This window comes from Chlorocebus sabaeus, chromosome 21 (assembly GCF_047675955.1).
Source record: "Chlorocebus sabaeus isolate Y175 chromosome 21, mChlSab1.0.hap1, whole genome shotgun sequence".
Lineage (NCBI taxonomy): Eukaryota > Metazoa > Chordata > Mammalia > Primates > Cercopithecidae > Chlorocebus > Chlorocebus sabaeus.
In genome coordinates, this window is record NC_132924.1 from 111,653,199 (window position 1) to 111,671,630 (window position 18,432).

The window sequence follows — 18,432 nt, forward strand, 5'->3', positions numbered from 1 at the left end:
ATTCAAATAGAAATAAACTATAAAATGAGCCTAACTATAACCCACACTCATTTATCAAGCATTCCCCCAAAAGTTCAGTGCGATTCAGGTACCCTTGACCTAAACTTGTATACTCCAGTGTACATCTTTAATAAACTCTGAAAGATTTCCCTCTGGATTTGGGATCAGGAGCCCAGTGGGCCCCCATTGCTGAATGTTTACCACACCTTTGGCTAGGGCTTATGGATGAGCAGACTACGTGGAAGCTAGGATTTACTCAGTTCCACCTCACTGACAGCTTTTCTAGGGGCCAAGCAACTGAGTTTCGTGCGTAAGGAAGCCCAAGTACTTGACCAGTGACATATATGGCCATTTGGCAAAAGTATAAATGGATGGATATAGACCATATTGAATGCAGAATACATTTTAGATCAGTATCTGGCATTGCAATCATTTTGCCTTTTGAATTAACATGCCCTGCTTGTCTTTTCTGAATGGAAGGGTAGGAAAGTAGAAGGTACTAAAAAGGAAATGTAGTTTTAGTTTCTTTTCTAAGCTAAAGAACTGGCTTTACTACTACTATATTTTACTACCACACAGTAGTATAGATGTAGTATAACTTGGTTAGGAATGCTTTCCCAAAGGTTACCTCCATAGTCAAAAGGGTGAGTATACAGCTGATTATTCCATTTATGAAACTGCATTTCAATATCCTATGCTGTTACTGTGCTTAGACACTTAGTTACATTTGAGTTCCAAGGAGAGAAAGTGAGAAGAGGAACGCCTCCTCTTGCTGAGCTCTGGTCCAAATTAATGAGAATGCCAAAAGTAAATTGCTGCATATGAATAAAAGGTTTTAGGTTTAAATTGAAGATATATTCATTTTAAAGTTTATATGTATTGGTTGTGAATGAGAGAAATTGAGTGATCTGATTGGCCATTAAAATTATGGTAAACGGGCCAGGTGCAGTGGCTCATGCCTGTAATCCTAGCAGTTTGGGAGACCGAGGTGGGTAGATCACCTGAGGTCAGGAGTTCAAGACCAGCCTGACCAACATGGTGAAACTCCATCTCTACTAAAAATACAAAAATCACCCAGGTGTGGTGGCACATACCTGTAATCCTAGCTGCTCAGAAGGCTGAGGCAGGAGAATCAGCTTGAACCCAGGAGGCAGAGGTTGCAGTGAGCTGAGATCACACCATTGAACTCCAGCATGGGCGTCAGAGCAAGACTGTCACAAAAAAAATTATGGGGAAAGGCCGTGCACGGTGGCTTCATTTTTAATTTTTGGGGGCAGATTGGTGCTTTGGTTTTAATAAAAATTAACTTTGATGGATTTTTACTGTCAATATTTTACCACAAGGATCTTTTAATGGAAAAATTACTGAATATTACTTCAGCAGAGTTCTAACTTCTTTGAGCCTCCGTTACTACTCCTGTTGTTCCCCTGGCTGTAACACTGATACATATAGGGGCAAGCTACTAGTCCATAAATAGCTGTAATAGGAAAACAGTTTTTTAAGATCCTAATACGTGTATTTCACCAGCCTTAAAAAGATTTTTTAAAAATTGACAGGAAGGAGAGCGGGTGGTAAATATCTTGGATTATTCTGCCTCATACCAGCCATTCCCAAACTAGAACCAAAGATGCCATGAAAACTTCTACTTGTCTGGAAGTTATTTGGGGAAGGAGGGAAAGACACAGAATGGGGACTTTTGGAAGTCATTTAAAAAATTTAGCTATGTTAATTCCACTTGTAAAGTTTGAAAGGTTTTGATTATCATAATTTCTGAGAATTACTATGTTTTAAATTTACTATTGGATATTTAACAGATCTTTCATGGGGCCAACCTATTTGCTTCCTTAATTTTCAAATTAAGTCCTAATTTGAGTCCTAAAAAAATCTTTCCTTGTTAGTTGCAAGTTAAACATTTAATAAAATTATTTTCCCATGTTTCCACATGTGGTATGGAATAAAGGCTGTTTTAACATTCCCTGCAAGATACTTGGGAATATGGATTCTTTGCCTATGTACTAATGCCTTTAACCCCAAGATAACTGAACCAGAAAATTCAGTCAGGAATCTTTCCATTGCAGATGACTGAATCCCAATTGCCATTGCTTTGAGGGAGAGGATAGAATATACAGATCAACCAGAGTTAAGCCCTCCTCACCTTTTAAATGAAAATATACTGACCTAAGAAGTGGCATTTCTCCAAGGAAAAATCAGGGTGTTCTCTATTATTATTATTATTGTTATTATTATTATTGTTATTTTAGGCAGGGTCTCCCTCTGTCATCCAGGCAGGAGTGCAGTGGGACCATCATGGCTCATTGCAGCCTCCATCTCCTGGGTTCTGGCGATCCTCCTGCCTCAGCCTCCCAAAGTGCTGGGATTACAGGCATGAGCCACTGCATTCAGCCCAGGGTGTTCTTAACAAGAAGTAAAAACAAACTAGGCCACCAAGTGCCAGACTTTGATGGTGATGCTGGTTTATCTGACTGGTCCTTTTAGGGATTTACTAATGAGGTTGTATGTTAAGAAAATCCAAGGTACGGCCGGGCGCGGTGGCTCAAGCCTGTAATCCCAGCACTTTGGGAGGCCGAGACGGGTGGATCACAAGGTCAGGAGATCGAGACCATCCTGGCTAACATGGTGAAACCCCGTCTCTACTAAAAAAATACAAAAAACTAGCCGGGCGCCGTGGCGGGCGCCTGTAGTCCCAGCTACTCAGGAGGCTGAGGCAGGAGAATGGCGTGAACCCGGGAGGCGGAGCTTGCAGTGAGCTGAGATCCGGCCACAGCACTCCAACCTGGGCGACAGAGCGAGACTCCGTCTCAAAAAAAAAAAAAAGAAAAAAAAGAAAATCCAAGGTACAAACAGTTCAAAATAAATATTTTGGCATTCATATTATAAAAGTTTTTGCAAAATTTCAGGCCAGTATTCCTAATGAACATCAGTGTGAAAATCCTCAGTAAAATACTGGCAAACTGAATCCAGCAGTACATCAAAAAGCTTACCCACCACGATCAAGTCAGCGTCATCCCTGGGATGCAAGACTGGTTCAACATACGCAAATCAATAAACGTAATCCAGCATATAAACAGAACCAAAGACAAAAACCACATGATTATCTCAATAGATGCAGAAAAGGCCTTCAACAAAATTCACCAGCCCTTTATGATAAAAACTCTAGGTACTGATGAAACATTTCAAAATAAAAGCTATTTGTGACAAACCCACAGCCAATATACTGAATGGGCAAAAACTGGAAGCATTCCCTTTGAAAATACCCAAGACAAGGATGCCCTCTCACCACTCCTATTCAACATAGTATTGGAAGTTCTGGCCAGGGCAACCAGGCAAGAGAAAGAAAGAAAGGGTATTCAATTAGGAAAAGAGTAAGTCAAGTTGTCTCTGTTTGCAGATGTCATGATTGTGTATTTAGAAAACCTCATCGTCTCAACCCCAAATCTCCTTAAGCTGATAAGCAACTTCAGCAAAGTATAAAGATACAAAATCAATCTACAAAAATTACAAGCATTCCTATACACCAATAATGACAAACAGCACCAAATCATGAGTGAACTCCCATTCACAATTGCTACAAAGAGAATAAAATACCTAGGAATACAACTTACAAGCCATTATAGACTGCTTTAAAGAGACTCTAGAAGGCTGAACGGCAATTAAGAGAAAAAACATAAATGCATAAACGCATAAACCTTAGTTGCTTTCTACAGCATACATAACCTTAAGAGTTTAGTGTGCACAGGTGTGATGTCTTGCATGCATGGAATGGTTTCAAAACAAATAGCATGTAAGTAGAGGCATACAACAGAGATTGCGGTTTCAGTTCCAGACCACTGCAATAAAGCGAATATCACAATAAAAATGGTCACAAATAGTTTGGTTTCCCAGTGCTTATAAAAGTTATGTTTATACTGTAGCCTATTAAGTGTGCAATAGCATTATATCTAAAAAATCTACATACCTTAATTTTCTTTCACCAAATAGCTTCTCACATATCTTAATTTTGAAATAATTCATTACGGAGAAGTGCAATCATCTAAGCCTTCAGCGCGTCAATCTTTTGCTGATGGAGAGTCTAGCCTCAATATTGATGGCTGCGGACTGTTCAGAGTAGCAGTTGCTGAGGGCTGGGGTGGCTGTGGCAATTTCTTAATGAAGTTTGCTGCATCAATGGACTCTTCCTTTTATGAAAGATTTCTCTGTAGCACATGATGCTGTTTGATAGTATTTGACCCACAGTAGAACATCTTTCAGAATTAGAGTCAATCTTCTCAAACTCTGCCACTGCTTTATCAACTAAGTTCATATAATATTCTAAATCCTTTGTTGTCATTTCAACAATGGTCACAGCATCTTCACCAGGAGTAGACTTTACCTCAAGAAACCACTTTCTTTGCTCATCCATAAGAAGCAAGTCCTCATCTGTTCAAGTTTGAGATTACAGCAATTCAGTCACATCTTCAGTCTCCACTTCTAGTTCTCTTGGTATTTCTGTCACATCTACAGTACCTTTCTTCACTGAAATCTTGAATCCCTAAGAGTCATTTGTGAAGGTTCAAATCAATGTCTTTCTCACTCCTGAGTTATTCTGACTCTTCCCATGAATCACAGATGTTCTTAATGGCATCTAGAATGGTGAATTGTTTCCAGAAGGTTTTCTGTTTACTTTGCCCAGATTCATCAGTGGAATCATTATCTGTGGCAGCTATAGCTTTATGAAATATATTTCTTAAATAATAAGACTTGAAAGTCAAATTGACTTCTGGATCTATAGTCTGCAGACTGTGTGTTTTGTTAACAGACATTAAATTATCGAGATCTTAGGTGACTAGGTGCAATGTCAGTGAGCAGTAATGTTTTAGATGAAGTCCTTTTTTTGAACGATAGGTCTCAAAAAATGGGCTTAAAAAATTCACCATGCTGTAAACAGATAATTCCGTCATCTAAGCATTGTTCTGTGTATAAAGTACAGGCAGAGTAGATTTAGCATAATTCTTAGGGGCCCTCGAATTTTGAGGTCAATGAGCATTGGCTGCACCAGCTGCATTAGTCCCTAACAAGAGAGTCAGCCTATTCTTTGAAGCCAAGCATTAACTTGTAACTATAAAGTCCTAGTTGGCATCTTCTTCCAATAGAAGGCTATTTTATCGACACAAAAATCTGTCTAGTGTAACTACCATCAGTGATTTTAGCTAGATCTAAATAACTTGCTGTAGTGTCTCCATTAGCACTTGCTGCTTCACCTTGCATTTGCCTTCACAGAGAGGTAGGGTCTTGCCCTATGTTAGGTTTTGGCTTAAGGGATTGTTGTGAATAGTTTGATCTATCCAGACCAAACTTTCTCCCCATTAGCAATAAGGCTGTTGTGCTTTCTTATCATTCGTGCATTTTACTAAACCAGACCCTTCAAGAACTTTGTGCATTCACAACTTGGCTGTTTGGCACAAGAGGCCTAGATTTGAGCCTGTAGCTTTCAACATACCTTCCTCACTAAGCTTCATCATTTGTAGCTTTTGATTTAAAACCAGAAATGTGCGAGTATTCCTTTCACTTGAACATTTACAGGCTATTGTAGGGTTATTTGGCCTAATTTCAATAGTACTGAGTCTCAGGGGATAGGAAGGCCTAAGGAAAAGGAGAGAGAAGGGGGAACATCCAGTAGGCAGAGCAGTAAGAACACACATGTATCAATTAAGTTTGCCTTCTTACATGAGTGTGGTTAGTGGCACTCTCAAAACAATTGCAATAGTAACGTCAAAGATCACCAATCACCACAACAGATTACCAAAATATGACAGAGACACAGTGAGTACATGCTGTTGGTAACAGTGCAATATATGGAAGCACAATAAAATAGGACAGGCCTGTAATTACATGATGGCGAAAAGCTTGCTGCGTTCTTTAATCTTTATCAAGAGAATCAAATACTCCCCCTATAAAAAATAAAATTAGAGACAGGGAATGTAAGGGGTAAAATTGGTTTATTCCCTGCTTCTTGGTGATTATGCGTAATACTCATTCTAATTTAAGCATTTTATGAATAAGCAATTTTCATCAAACTATGGAGGCTATAAGTTACATAGGTGAATTTGAATTTGAACTTGATGGCTATTCTAGTTGTTTTGAAAATGATATCATCCCAGGTTCTTGCCTTAGCTACAAAATTTCAGTTCAATTTAGCTACAAACCTCATGGGAGAATATCAAATATAAGTTTAAAATTTAGTATTTATTCATATAAAGGTTTACAGACTTGATTTCAAGGAATAAAAGCCATCTTCCCCCCACCATCTCCCTTTCACACCCCTTTGAAAGCTTAAGTTATATTTTATAAAAGTACTTTATATATTGTCCCTCAAGGAAGAGATCAATATAGAGTTACCTACCCCATTCCCATATATGCCTTTAAAAAAAAAATCACTTTACTAATTACCGAGTAGCATACAGAAGTAAAACCAAGTTTTAAAAAATGCACCGCAGTTCTAAAGATAGAATTCATTTTTCTCATCTGGTAGACAGCTTTGCAGGTCTTCATTTAATTTGCTGGAAGAAAGTTATTTAATAGATCAGTAACAGACTTTTAAAAAGTCTTGTCCATTCATACTCAGCTGATATTTTAGTAATAGAAGATTATTTAATAAAAAATTATTAGGAGGGAAGATCCTAGCATTTACCTTAGTGTATCTGAAGATATAATGCTAACTTTTTTATTCTAATATAATGCAGACATCATTTAGAAAAATTCATATTTTATATACATTATATATACATTTATATGTATACATATATACATACATATATATACACGTGTGTGTGTATACATATATAATTTTTTTTTTTTTTAGAGACAGGGTTTCACCATGTTGGCCATGCTGGTCTCAAACTCCTGACCTCAGGTGATCCACCTGCCTCAGCCTCCCAAAGTGCTGGGATTACAGTTGTGAGCCACACTGCACCTGACCAATATTCTCTTTCTAGATAGCATTTTAGATTTTTAGTTTACCAGACTCCTGGAATCAGAGTTTAAATCTTAGAGCAGTTGTAACACAGAATCAACACCACTTTAAAATTATTGACCAGGTTGGTTCATCCAAATTATTAGGATGCTGTCTGTGTGTGTTGTTGGAAGGAAGTTAAGATTTTTGACATGTTCTTATAAACATTTCTAGAAGCTGTATTGGTGTCAGTCAGGTGGTTTCATATGGTAACCACTCAACACTGAAGTAGGGGGAGTGGGTGTGGCTGTGTATTTTAAGATTTTTCCCAAAGACATATAGCCAGTTAGTGGCAGTCATCAAGGGATACATGCCCAGACAATTGTATGTATTGAACCTACTTGTTTGTTTAAAAGGTTATAAACAATCATGAGAATCATTTCCCCATAGTGCTAAAACCAAGTCCCAGTCAACAGAAGAGGAAAAGTCTTCTAGGTAGATATGACTTGAATAGGAGATTCTAGATGCTGAGTCAGGTTTCCACTTATATGTATCATTATTTGCAAAATTAAGTAACACTAAATTCCTGTTTCCTTAGTGTTACAGTCTGGTTTAAATTGTAGCCTCACTACAATATTCGTGTGCTCCTTTATACAAGTTGCTCAACTTGTGTCTTAGTTTCCTCATTTGTATAAAGGATCTGATAATCCTTTTGCTTATAATTAAAAGGAAGCATATCGATCATCTAAGGCTCTGGCTTTAAGCACTCAGTGACTGGATCACCTTTCCAAGTAAGGAACCTAAACAAAACCCTAAATTCACAATTACATAATAGATCACCTAATCTGATTAAAATGCATTATTACATTAAAAATAAACTAGCCTTAAAGATAGGCAAACTAGGCTGGGTGCAGTGGCTCACCCCTGTAATCCCAGCACTTTAGGAGGCCAAGGCAGGTGGATCTCTTGAGGTCAGGAGTTCGAGACCAGCCTGGCCAACATGGTGAAACCCCATCTCTACTAAAAATACAAAAATTAGCCAGGTGTGGTGGTGGGTGCCTGTAATCCCAGCTACTCGGGAGGCTGAGGCAGGAGAATCACTTGAACCCAGGAGGCGGAGGTCGTAATGAGCTGAGGTCATACCACTGCTCTCCAGCCTGGGCGACAGAATGAGACTGTCTCAAAAAAAAAAAAAAAAAAAAAAAGACAAACTAAGTTTTTTTTTGAGACAGAGTCTCATTCTGTTGCCCAGGCTGGAGTGCAGTGGCACAAACTCAGCTCACTGCAACCTCCACCTCCCAGGTTCAAGAGATTCTCCTGCCTCAGCCTCCCGGTAGCTGGGACTACAGGCATGGTTAATTTTTAGTAGAGACGGGGTTTCAGCATATTGGCCAGGCTGGTCTCGAACTCCTGACTTCGGATGATCTGCCCACCTCGGCCTCCCAAAGTGCTGGGATTACAGCCGTAAGCCACCACACCCGGCTGCCTTTTTAATACTCAATAGTGCCTTCCTTGTATCTACTCACAGAAACAAAACATATCAGTATCAAAACAAATATGAATGCATACAAGGTTTACAATGAGTAGGACGTAGCAGAGAGGGCAAGTCACACTCAGCCACAGAAGCACCATGACTCTACAGCCTCAGGGAGAGGTGGCATCTCAGGGTCAACTAAACTATGTGACCAGTGGCCTAACCCAACCATTCTCCCCCTTCCCCATAAGCACACACACTCCCTTGTAAACCAGCTACAAGCTTTGTGTTGAAGACAGGAAGACATCAGACCCACCACCTGTACTTGGAGGTGACCATCCTTCACTGAATCCAACCATAAGGGCAGGGGTAGGAGAGGCCCTCTCTTCAACTTTGAGCCTGGAAGGATGCCTTATACTTTTGAGGTAGGGGTGTGTGGTGTGTGTGTGTGTGTGTGTGTGTGTGTGTGTGTGTATATTTTTAATGTACTTTGCAAAATAGAGTGAGCAGTCAGTCCTGCTGTTAGTATTGGAAAGCGACTGGCACTACATTGGAGCTTTTGACTCAGTTCTTCCCAGAGGGACCAGAGGTAAATGAAGCTGGACCAACACATGAAGACCATGGACCCCAAGGACAACACAAATAGCTGTTGCAGCTCTGCCAGTCACTTTCAGCTCTGCAGTAAGGCTTACATTCAGATAGAAAAGTGGGAAGGGCAGCCGGGCACGGTGGCTCACGCCTGTAATCCCAACACTTTGGGAGGCTGAGGCAGGTGAATCACGAGGTCAGGAGATCGAGACTATCCTGGCTAACATGGTGAAACCCCGTCTCTACCAAAAATGTAAAAAAATTAGCCGGGCGTGGTGGCACGTGCGTGTAGTCTCAGCTACTCGGAGGCTGAGGCAGGAGAATCGCCAGGAGGTGGATGTTGCAGTGAGCCAAGATTGTGCCACTGCACTCCAGCCTGGGAGACAGAGTGAGACTCTGTCTAAAATAAAAAAGAAAAAGAAAAAGTGGGAAGGGTAGAATCCCAAGGCCTCTACAACTGTCACTAGGGAAAGAAAAAAAAAAAAGTTCTTGTTATTCAAACCACAACTTTACAGAAAGAAACTTGATATGAATTACTAGTTATTTTAACTACAGTGATGCCCATATACCAAGTTCATTTCCTCTGGGCAAAAGTGGTAGTCGAAAAGACTTCAGCGTTCCCTGCCTCACTCACCTGGAGGGCCCGTCCTTTGGTTTCAATGGGGAGAGTAAATGCAGAAATGGCACATACAACACAGACAGACGAGAAGAGACACAGGGCCCCCAGTATTGAAGCACTCATAAGAACCTGCAAGTCACAAGAGAATTACTCACTTTATTATGCTCCAGTCACCTCTAAACTGTTCTTTATGTGAAAGGGAAAATATGGAATCACTTCACTAAGATGGTCCTTTACAGCCATTCTGCAGGTTGTACCCTTCCTGACAAATTGATTTATCTGAGCCACTCTGGTGTAGTCATTTTGTGTGATTAGGCCAAGAGCAGGGACCGGCATTAACACGCATTGGCCAGGTAAGATCCCTCTTGGCACCCACCTGTCAGTCATCTCCAGAGCCAAGTTTTGATATCTGGAGAAGATGGGGGATCTGCCCATTTTCCCACCCCCTTTCTCATACCAATTCAGCTTGCTTAACTTCTTTTTTTTGTTTTTTTTTTTTGAGACAGAGTCTCGCTCTGTCGCCCGGGCTGGAGTGCAGTGGCCGGATCTCAGCTCACTGCAAGCTCCGCCTCCCGAGTTTACACCATTCTCCTGCCTCAACCTCCGGAGTAGCTGGGACTACAGGCGCCCGCCACCATGCCCGGCTAGTTTTTTTGTTTTTTTGTTTTTTTTTAGTAGAGACGGGGTTTCACCGTGTTAGCTAGGATGGTCTCGATCTCCTGACCTCGTGATCCGCCCGTCTCGGCCTCCCAAAGTGCTGAGATTACAGGCTTGAGCCACCGCACCCGGCCAGCTTGCTTAACTTCTAACTCTCAATTCATGCTATATCCTCTCTCTGCCAAATATCCATTATCCCTTCAGTCCTGACAACACGAAACAGGCAAAAGTTTTTTTTTGGAAGAGATGCTATCTCAGGGTCTCTGAAAGGATTGCTAATGTGTCTTGTCTCTGGTTATGGGGTTGTGTGCCAAGCCTTGTGTGACACCAGAACTCTTTGGTGTCAATTTTTCCACAGTAACTGGGTTTCTGTCCATCTGTACACACGCTTTGGCCTGGATCTTTTCATGCAGATACTGGCTAATTCAGACACTCCATCTCATACTTCAGTTTCTCATGGTCTGTGTTCTTGATAGTTCTCCATGAATCTCACAACGACAGTAAAGTATGAAGTGGTTAACCAACAGCAAAGCTCTCTAGAATGATAGAATAACATATTATAATTTAGAATGACCTAGAAACTATCTGGCTGAATACAATTTCTTCCCTTTACAGATGAGCCTAGACTAAGTGACTAGTCTCAGTAACTACTTGTCCAAAGTCACATACAGATCCTGGCACACAGCCTAGTGTTACCACCACCACTTAGGTTCCCTTATGATACACAATTTGGGAGTATACCTCCTGTGTTTCAGGGCTGCTGCCTTCCAAAACACTAAATAATTCCACTCACCGTGCAAACAGAACCCACAGCACTGATCTCACTAATTATTTTGCAATTGCCCTAGCAAATTATAGTTACTATGCTGATTTTTCTCCCAAAATTACAATTTTCCCCAAACAGGAGTTTGTATAACGTGTGTGTGTGTGTGTGTGTGTGTGTGTGTTTACTGCTGGACGTCTCGGAAGCAAGCTCAGAAAAGGGATAGAAACCAAAAGGCAGGCAGTCTGAGCTAAGATCAGATCATGCCATAATTAGGCACGTGTCTAGATTCTGTCATTATTGCTACTTCTATTACTGGACACCAAAATTCTCGCCACCACCAGAATGAATCCTAAACTATCCCCACTTTATATCCTTATACCACATTTAAAGTCCTGGGTAGTGTGAGACCCAGATGAGTTGAGTTTGGGTCACCTACCTGTGCCCCAGCAGTCACGGTCAGGGAGAGTAACTGCCTAGACGTTCTGGCTTCCCTGAAGCTTCGTAACAAGACTCCACAATCCACTAGATGTTACCAGATATTTTATCGATAAATTCTACCTAAGTTTACTAAAGTCAGTTTCTATTGTTTGTAAGCAAGAACTCTGAGTAATACCTGATTATAAAAATAATCTTGGAAATGTGTTAAAATGCAGATTTTCAGAGACCACTCCAGATTTACTACAACAAAAGTAAAGAGATCTGTTGTTAATCTCTTCTTCTAAAAAGCAACCCAGACTAGGGATAGAGAGACATTACATAATGACACAAGGGTCAATCCACCAAGAAGACGCAGCTATACTAAAGGTTATACATCAAACAAAAGAGCTTCAAAATACATTCAGCAAAACTGTTAGAAATAAAAGGAAGGCCGGGCGCGGTGGCTCAAGCCTGTAATACCAGCACTTTGGGAGGCTGAGACGGGCGGATCACGAGGTCAGGAGATCGAGACCATCCTGGCGAACACGGTGAAACCCCGTCTCTACTAAAAAGTACAAAAAAAGTAACTGGGCATGGTGGCGGGCACCTGTAGTCCCAGCTACTCGGGAGGCTGAGGCAGGAGAATGGCGTGAACCCGGGAGGCGGAGCTTGCAGTGAGCTGAGATCCGGCCACTGCCCTCCAGCCTGGGCGACAGAGCCAGACTCCGTCTCAAAAAAAAAAAAAAAAAAAGAAAAGAAATAAAAGGAAAAATAGACATCCACAAATAGTTGGAGACTTTAATACTCCTACCTCAACAATTGATAGAACTATGAGACAGCAAATCAGCATAGAACTTTATGACACCATCAAGCAATGGGATCTAACTGACACTTGTAGGACAGTCCACCCTATAACAGCAGAATACACCTTCTGTTCAGGTGCCCACTTAACGTTCACCAAGATAAGCCATATCCAGGGCCCTAAAACGAACCTCAACAGATTTAAAAGAATTGAAATCATAGAGTGTGTTCTAGTCCTAAAAGAATGTCAAGCTAAGAACACGTACAGCAAAATCTCCAAACACTTCTGTGTAATCCACGCACTAAAGAAGTCTCAAGAAAAATTAAAAATACATGGAATGGAATGAAAACACAACATGTTAAATTTATAGGACAGAGCTAATAGGAACAAAAACAGAATACTTAGGAATAAACTTAAGAAATATATAAGAAAATTATAACTCTACTAAGTACATAAAAAAATCTATTTTGGTTCTTAGGAAAATACAATCTTATAAAAATATAATCTTCACCAAAACAATCTGTAATTCTAATAGAAATTAAAATGCCAACAGGATTTTGAAAAAACACGAATTCTAAGATTAACTTGGCTGGGCAGAGTAGCACGCACCTGCAGTCCCAGATACTTGGGAGGTTAAGGCAGAAGGACCACTTAAGGCCAGGAGTTAGAGGCTGCGGTGTTCTATAATTGTACCTGAGAAAAGTCCCTATAACTGTACTCCAACCTAGCAGGATCTGTCTCCAAAAAAATAATAATAATAAGAGATACAGAAATGTCAAAAGACAAATTACAACAAACTTTTTAAATAAACTGGATTCCTTATGTAGTAAAGTTAATTTGAAAAGAATTAACATATAAAAAATTAGGCAACTTCTGAAAACATGTGGAGGTATAGGGAGTCGGACAGGTTATTTGCCTAGGAGAAATTAAAGTTGCAGTCATTAGCAGTGTAGTGGTGCTGCTGGAATAAAGAGATCAGTAAAGCAGTGAGTCACAAAATAGATCCAAAGATCTATGGGCATTTGGTTTATTATATAACAGGGACATGTTTAATCATTTGAGGGGAGACAGACAACGATGACTGACGGCCTCGGAGCAGCCAGCTAGGCATTGTTTTGTTGCTTTTTAAAGCTAGGTCCTTACTTCAGGCCTTGTGTATAAATAAATTATGAAAAAATCAATTTGCTGGGCGCGGTGGTTCATGCCTGTAATCCCAGCACTTTGGGAGGCCAAGGTGGGTGGTTCACCTGAGGTCAGGAGTTTGAGACCAGCCTGACCAACAAGGTGAAACCCCATCTCTACTAAAAGTACAAAAATTAGCTAAGCATGGTGGTGCACACCTGTAGTCCCAGCTACTCACGAGGCTGAGACAGACAGAAGAATTGCTTGAACCCAGGAGGCAGAGGTTGCAGTGAGCTGAGGTCACGTCACTGAACTCCAGCCTGGATGATGGAGCGAGACTCCGTCTCAAAAGAAAAAAAAAAAAAAAAAAAAAAAAGGAAAAAAAAATCAATTTAAAGTTAGATGAAACACTGAAAGCCTCTGAACTTTCAATTTTTATAAATATTTGCAGAAATATGAACAAGTGATGAAGGCCATTGAAGCCTGACAGAAAACAAACAACTTAAGTGAAAATAATTGGTAAATTGACTACCTACAAATTTAATATTTTGTTTGCCAAAAAACTTGATCGTAAAACCAAATTAGAAACAATGTAAAAACATCTGTAGTATGATGACACATGGCTAATAGCCTGTAGAAAAATTGCAAATTACATTGAAAATTTAACAAAATATAAAAAAGATAGTACATGAAAGCTGCTCAAGTTGATTAATAATGAACAACGTGCAAATTAAGATAAGATATAATTTATCGTTCACCAGATTGAAAAAGGTTTAAAAACTTGCTATCCCTGGTCAGGCACAGTGGCTCACACCTGTAACTGCAGAGCTTTGGGCGGCTGAGGTGGGAGGATCTCCAGCTAGAGCCCAGGAGTTCATGACCAGCCTGGGCAACACAGGGAGACCCTGTGTCTACAAATAATAAAAAAATCAGTCAAACACAGCCGCACACACCTGTACTCCCAGCTACTCAGAAGGCTGAGGTGGAAGGATCGCTGGAGCCCAGAAGTTTGAGTCTTCAATGAGCCATGATTTTGCCATTGCATTCCAGTCTCAGTGACAGAGTGAGACACTGTCTCAAAAGAAAACAAAAATGCTATCCCTTTTGGTGATGATGAAAACAAATGGATGCTTGTTTAACAATGTGTTTATAGACCTGAATAGTCATTTCTCCAAAGAAGCCATACAAATAGCCAAGAGGTATATGAAAATGTGCTCAACCTCACTGATCATCAGGAAAATGAAAATCAAAACCACAGTGAGATATATCACCTCACATGTCTATCACGAAGACAAGATAAGCTTTGGCGAGAATGTAGAGAAAGGAAACCCACTGTCAGTGTGAAGCCACTATGGAAAATCCTATCGATATTTCTAAGGAAGTTAAAAGTAGTACTACCAGACGATTCAGCAATCCCTCTGCTGGATACACACCCTAAGAAAATAAAATCACCACCTTGGAAAGATATCTGCCCTCCCACCGCAAATGCTCACCGCAGCATTACACAGTAGCCAAAATATGAAAACAACTCATGTGTCCACCAGCAGATGAATAAAGTGTGATATACACATGCAATGAAAGAAGAGTCGGCTTTAAAAAAGAAGGAAATGGGCCGGGCACGGTGGCTGACGCCTGTAATCCCAGCACTTTGGGAGGCCGAGGCGGGCGGATCACGAGGTCAAGAGATCAAGACCACCCTGGCCAACATGGTGAAACCCCATCGCTACTAAAAGTACAAAAATTAGCCGGGCGTAGTGGCGCTTGCCTGTAGTCCCAGCTACTCAGGAGGCTGAAGCAGGAGAATTGCTTGAACCCAGGAGGCAAAGGTTGCAGTGAGCCGAGATCGCGCCACTGCACTCCAGCCTGGCGACACAGCAAGACTCTGTCTCAAAAAGAAAAAAAAGAAGGAAATGCCATTTGCAACAATTATTCTAAAAACTAATAATAATAATCATCCAGGCACAAACACACAAATACTGCATGATCTGTCTTACATGTGGAATCTAAAAAAATCAAAAAATCAAAAAAAATCAGATACATAGAATAAAACGATTACCAGGGGTAGGGGAAAATGGGAAAATGTAGGGGAGAAAAAAAGAATGTGTTTCTAATAAATTGTTATACTAAGAAGTGCATACATTTTAAAAAATATAAAACATAATTTGATAAGATTGGTCATCCACTTTTAAATGTACATTCTTTGGACCTAGAAATTATTCAATAGACTTTTTCTACAGAATTCTGCTTTTCCCTCCAGCATGCTCCTAAGTCACTGCCTTACTTCCCACGTGTCTCTGCCCTATTGTAGAAGCTCTCTCTAACCACCTCATCACTAGCTCCTTTCCCTGTTTTATCTTTTCGTAGTGTTAATCACATCTGATGTATTACCCGACTGTTCATCCCTTGTCCGTTCTCCACTAGTATGTAACTTCAAAGAATCAGACCTTGACTATTTTAAAGTGTCTGGAACATAAAAGGGCTCAATAACTACATGTTAAATGATTAAAATAGTTGCACATAAGCTGGGTATGGTAGTGCATGCTTATAGTCCCAGATATTTGAAGGCTGAGGTGGGACGATCATTTGAACCCAAAGTGTGAGGCTACAGTGAGCCACGATCACTCCTGTGAATAGCCTCTGCAGCCTGGGCAACAAAGCAAGACCCAAGACCCCATTTTTTGGAAAAAATAGTTGCATGTGGACAGGAATAAAGGCCTGTTGTGCACGATGTTCAGTTTCCCATTGCTTGTAAATAGCAGAAAAAAATAAAATGGAAACAATGTATTCATTGACAAGGTGATGGCTATCTAATTACGGCACATCCGTGCCACAGAAATCTATGCACCTACTTAAAAGAATGAGGGTAATCTACATGTACTGACATAAGATTATTAGTGAGAAAAGGCAGTTGCCATAGATAGATAGATAGATAGATAGGTGTGTGTTTATACACAGACATATCTACATATATATTCACACAGATGTAACTATACACTGTAAAGAGGCATCTGACTCCATCTGACATTTGCTGATGGCCTTTAAGCCTCACTCCTCCCCCTTTCTTTTGTGTTCCACATCTGGACAAGCTTATGAGAAAACCTGAGTGCTCCTTCCTTTGGTGCTACCAGGAGATTTAAACCACAAAAGCCCCTGCCCTTGCATAGGCACCCTCACCACGGTTCCACCCTAACCACAGTCCCCTTCCCTTGCTCTCTCAGGCCATTTCTGACCTGCTTGAGAGGTCTGTCCTACTCTCCCAGGACCTCAATTTTGTAAAATAAGGTAAGAAACATTTTTATGCCCTCTTGGTGTGTGTGTGTGTGTCATCATCAGTCTCAACAACTGAACCAAACTTTGAAAAGGGGGTTATCCATCTGCCTCTGCAGGTCACCATAACACAGATACATCTAGATAGATATACAGATATTCACGGAAGTAAATACATCTACAGATACACATGCATCTATACATAATACATATAACATGTATATAAAACACACATCTATATATACATACATATCCACATATACACAAATATGACTGGAACACACACAGACATGCCCAGAGAGACAAAATATATGTATACGAAAGCATCTGGAAAAATATACCCAGAACTACAAACAGTGATTATCTCTGGTAATAAATTACAGATAATTTTCCCTTTCTTATAACTTACAGGTCACATTTGACAGTTTAGAAACAAGCAGGCTTCCAAATTAATCCATTTTGGGGGGTCTTGTGATTTGATGGTGACTTTCTAAGTAAAGAATCTTATGGTAATTTCCTCACATTGTTGATGTACTGATCAATGTATAACCTGCTGACACTTAATAGGGGGCAGATGTATTTTAAGATTAGCTAAAGCAGGCTGTGTGCGGTGGCTCACGCCTGCAATCCCAGCACTTTGGGAGGCTGAGGCAGGTGGATCAATTCAGCCCAGGAGTTCGAGACCAGCCTGGCCAACATGGTGAAACCCCTTCTCTACTAATAAAAAAATTAGCTGGGCGTGGTGGCACGGACCTGTGGTCCCAGCTACTCAGGAGGCTGAGGCACAAGAATTGCTTGAACCTGGGAGGCGGAGGTTGCAGTGAACGGAGACTGCACCACTGCACTTCAGCTTTGGTGACAGAGTGAGACTGTCTAAAAGATTAGCTGAAGCATGAAATTTTACTATCTTGCACATAGATCTTTATAGCCTGTATGTTGTAGTCTGCGGCTAATGAATGTAACCTCTGTATTATACCCTCCAATGAAAAGAGGAAAATGCTGACGTGAAAGACCTCCTTCTCTTCTTTTAAACTTTCCTGTAAAAACCTTTCTCCTTGTGACAGACTCCAGAACACTCCCAACTTTGTGGTCATCACATTTGGCTTTCGATAAACATTTATAAAATTCTTTCTATCTCAAAAACCTTAATTTCTTTATTCTTTTTTTTTTTTTTTTTTTCGTTGAGACAGGGTCTTACTCTGTTGCCCAAGCTGAGTGAGTGCAGTGGTGTGGTCACGACTCACTGCAGCCTTGACCTCCTGGACTCAAGTGATCGTCTCACCTCAGCCTCCCAAGTAGCTGGGACTATAGGCATGTGCCACCACACCCAGCTAATTTTTTATTTTTTGTAGACGTGGGGTCCCACTACGTTGCTCAGGCTAGTCTCAAACTCCTAGGATCAAGCAATCCTCCCACTTTGACCTCCTGAAGCACTGGGAGTATAGGCGTAAGCCACCATGCCTGGTCAACAGTCTTAATTTTGATGATATTCAGTTACATACTTCTATGTTTGAAGCTCTACAACAAGCATATTTTTATATTCAGAAAACAATGTAAATGACTGTAAACTTTGTTAATATTAAATATGTTAATATAGTAGGCTGGGCACGGTGGCTCACACCTGTAATCCCAGCACTTCGGGAGGCCAAAGTGGGAGGATCACCTGACGTCAGAAGTTCGAGACCAGCCTGGCTAACATGGTGAAACCCTATCTCTACTAAAAATACAAAAAAAGTTAGCCAGGTGAGGTGGCAGGCACCTGTAATCCCAG

General features: G+C 40.6%; 1 protein-coding gene across 5 annotated transcripts in view; it reads right to left on the reverse strand.

The window, feature by feature from the left end:
- Positions 1–6,224: 6,224 nt before the first annotated feature.
- SVOPL (SVOP like) overlaps positions 6,225–18,432 on the reverse strand; it is a 73,797-nt gene continuing 61,589 nt past the window's right edge. For 3 of the 5 annotated variants that reach the window (XM_037991140.2, XM_073009381.1, XM_073009382.1), the window contains one exon: positions 6,389–6,557. In XM_037991140.2, coding sequence (XP_037847068.2) covers positions 6,546–6,557 — 12 coding nt within the window. In that variant the 3' untranslated portion in view covers positions 6,389–6,545. The other 2 variants (XM_007983072.3, XM_037991138.2) reach the window with 2 other exon arrangements.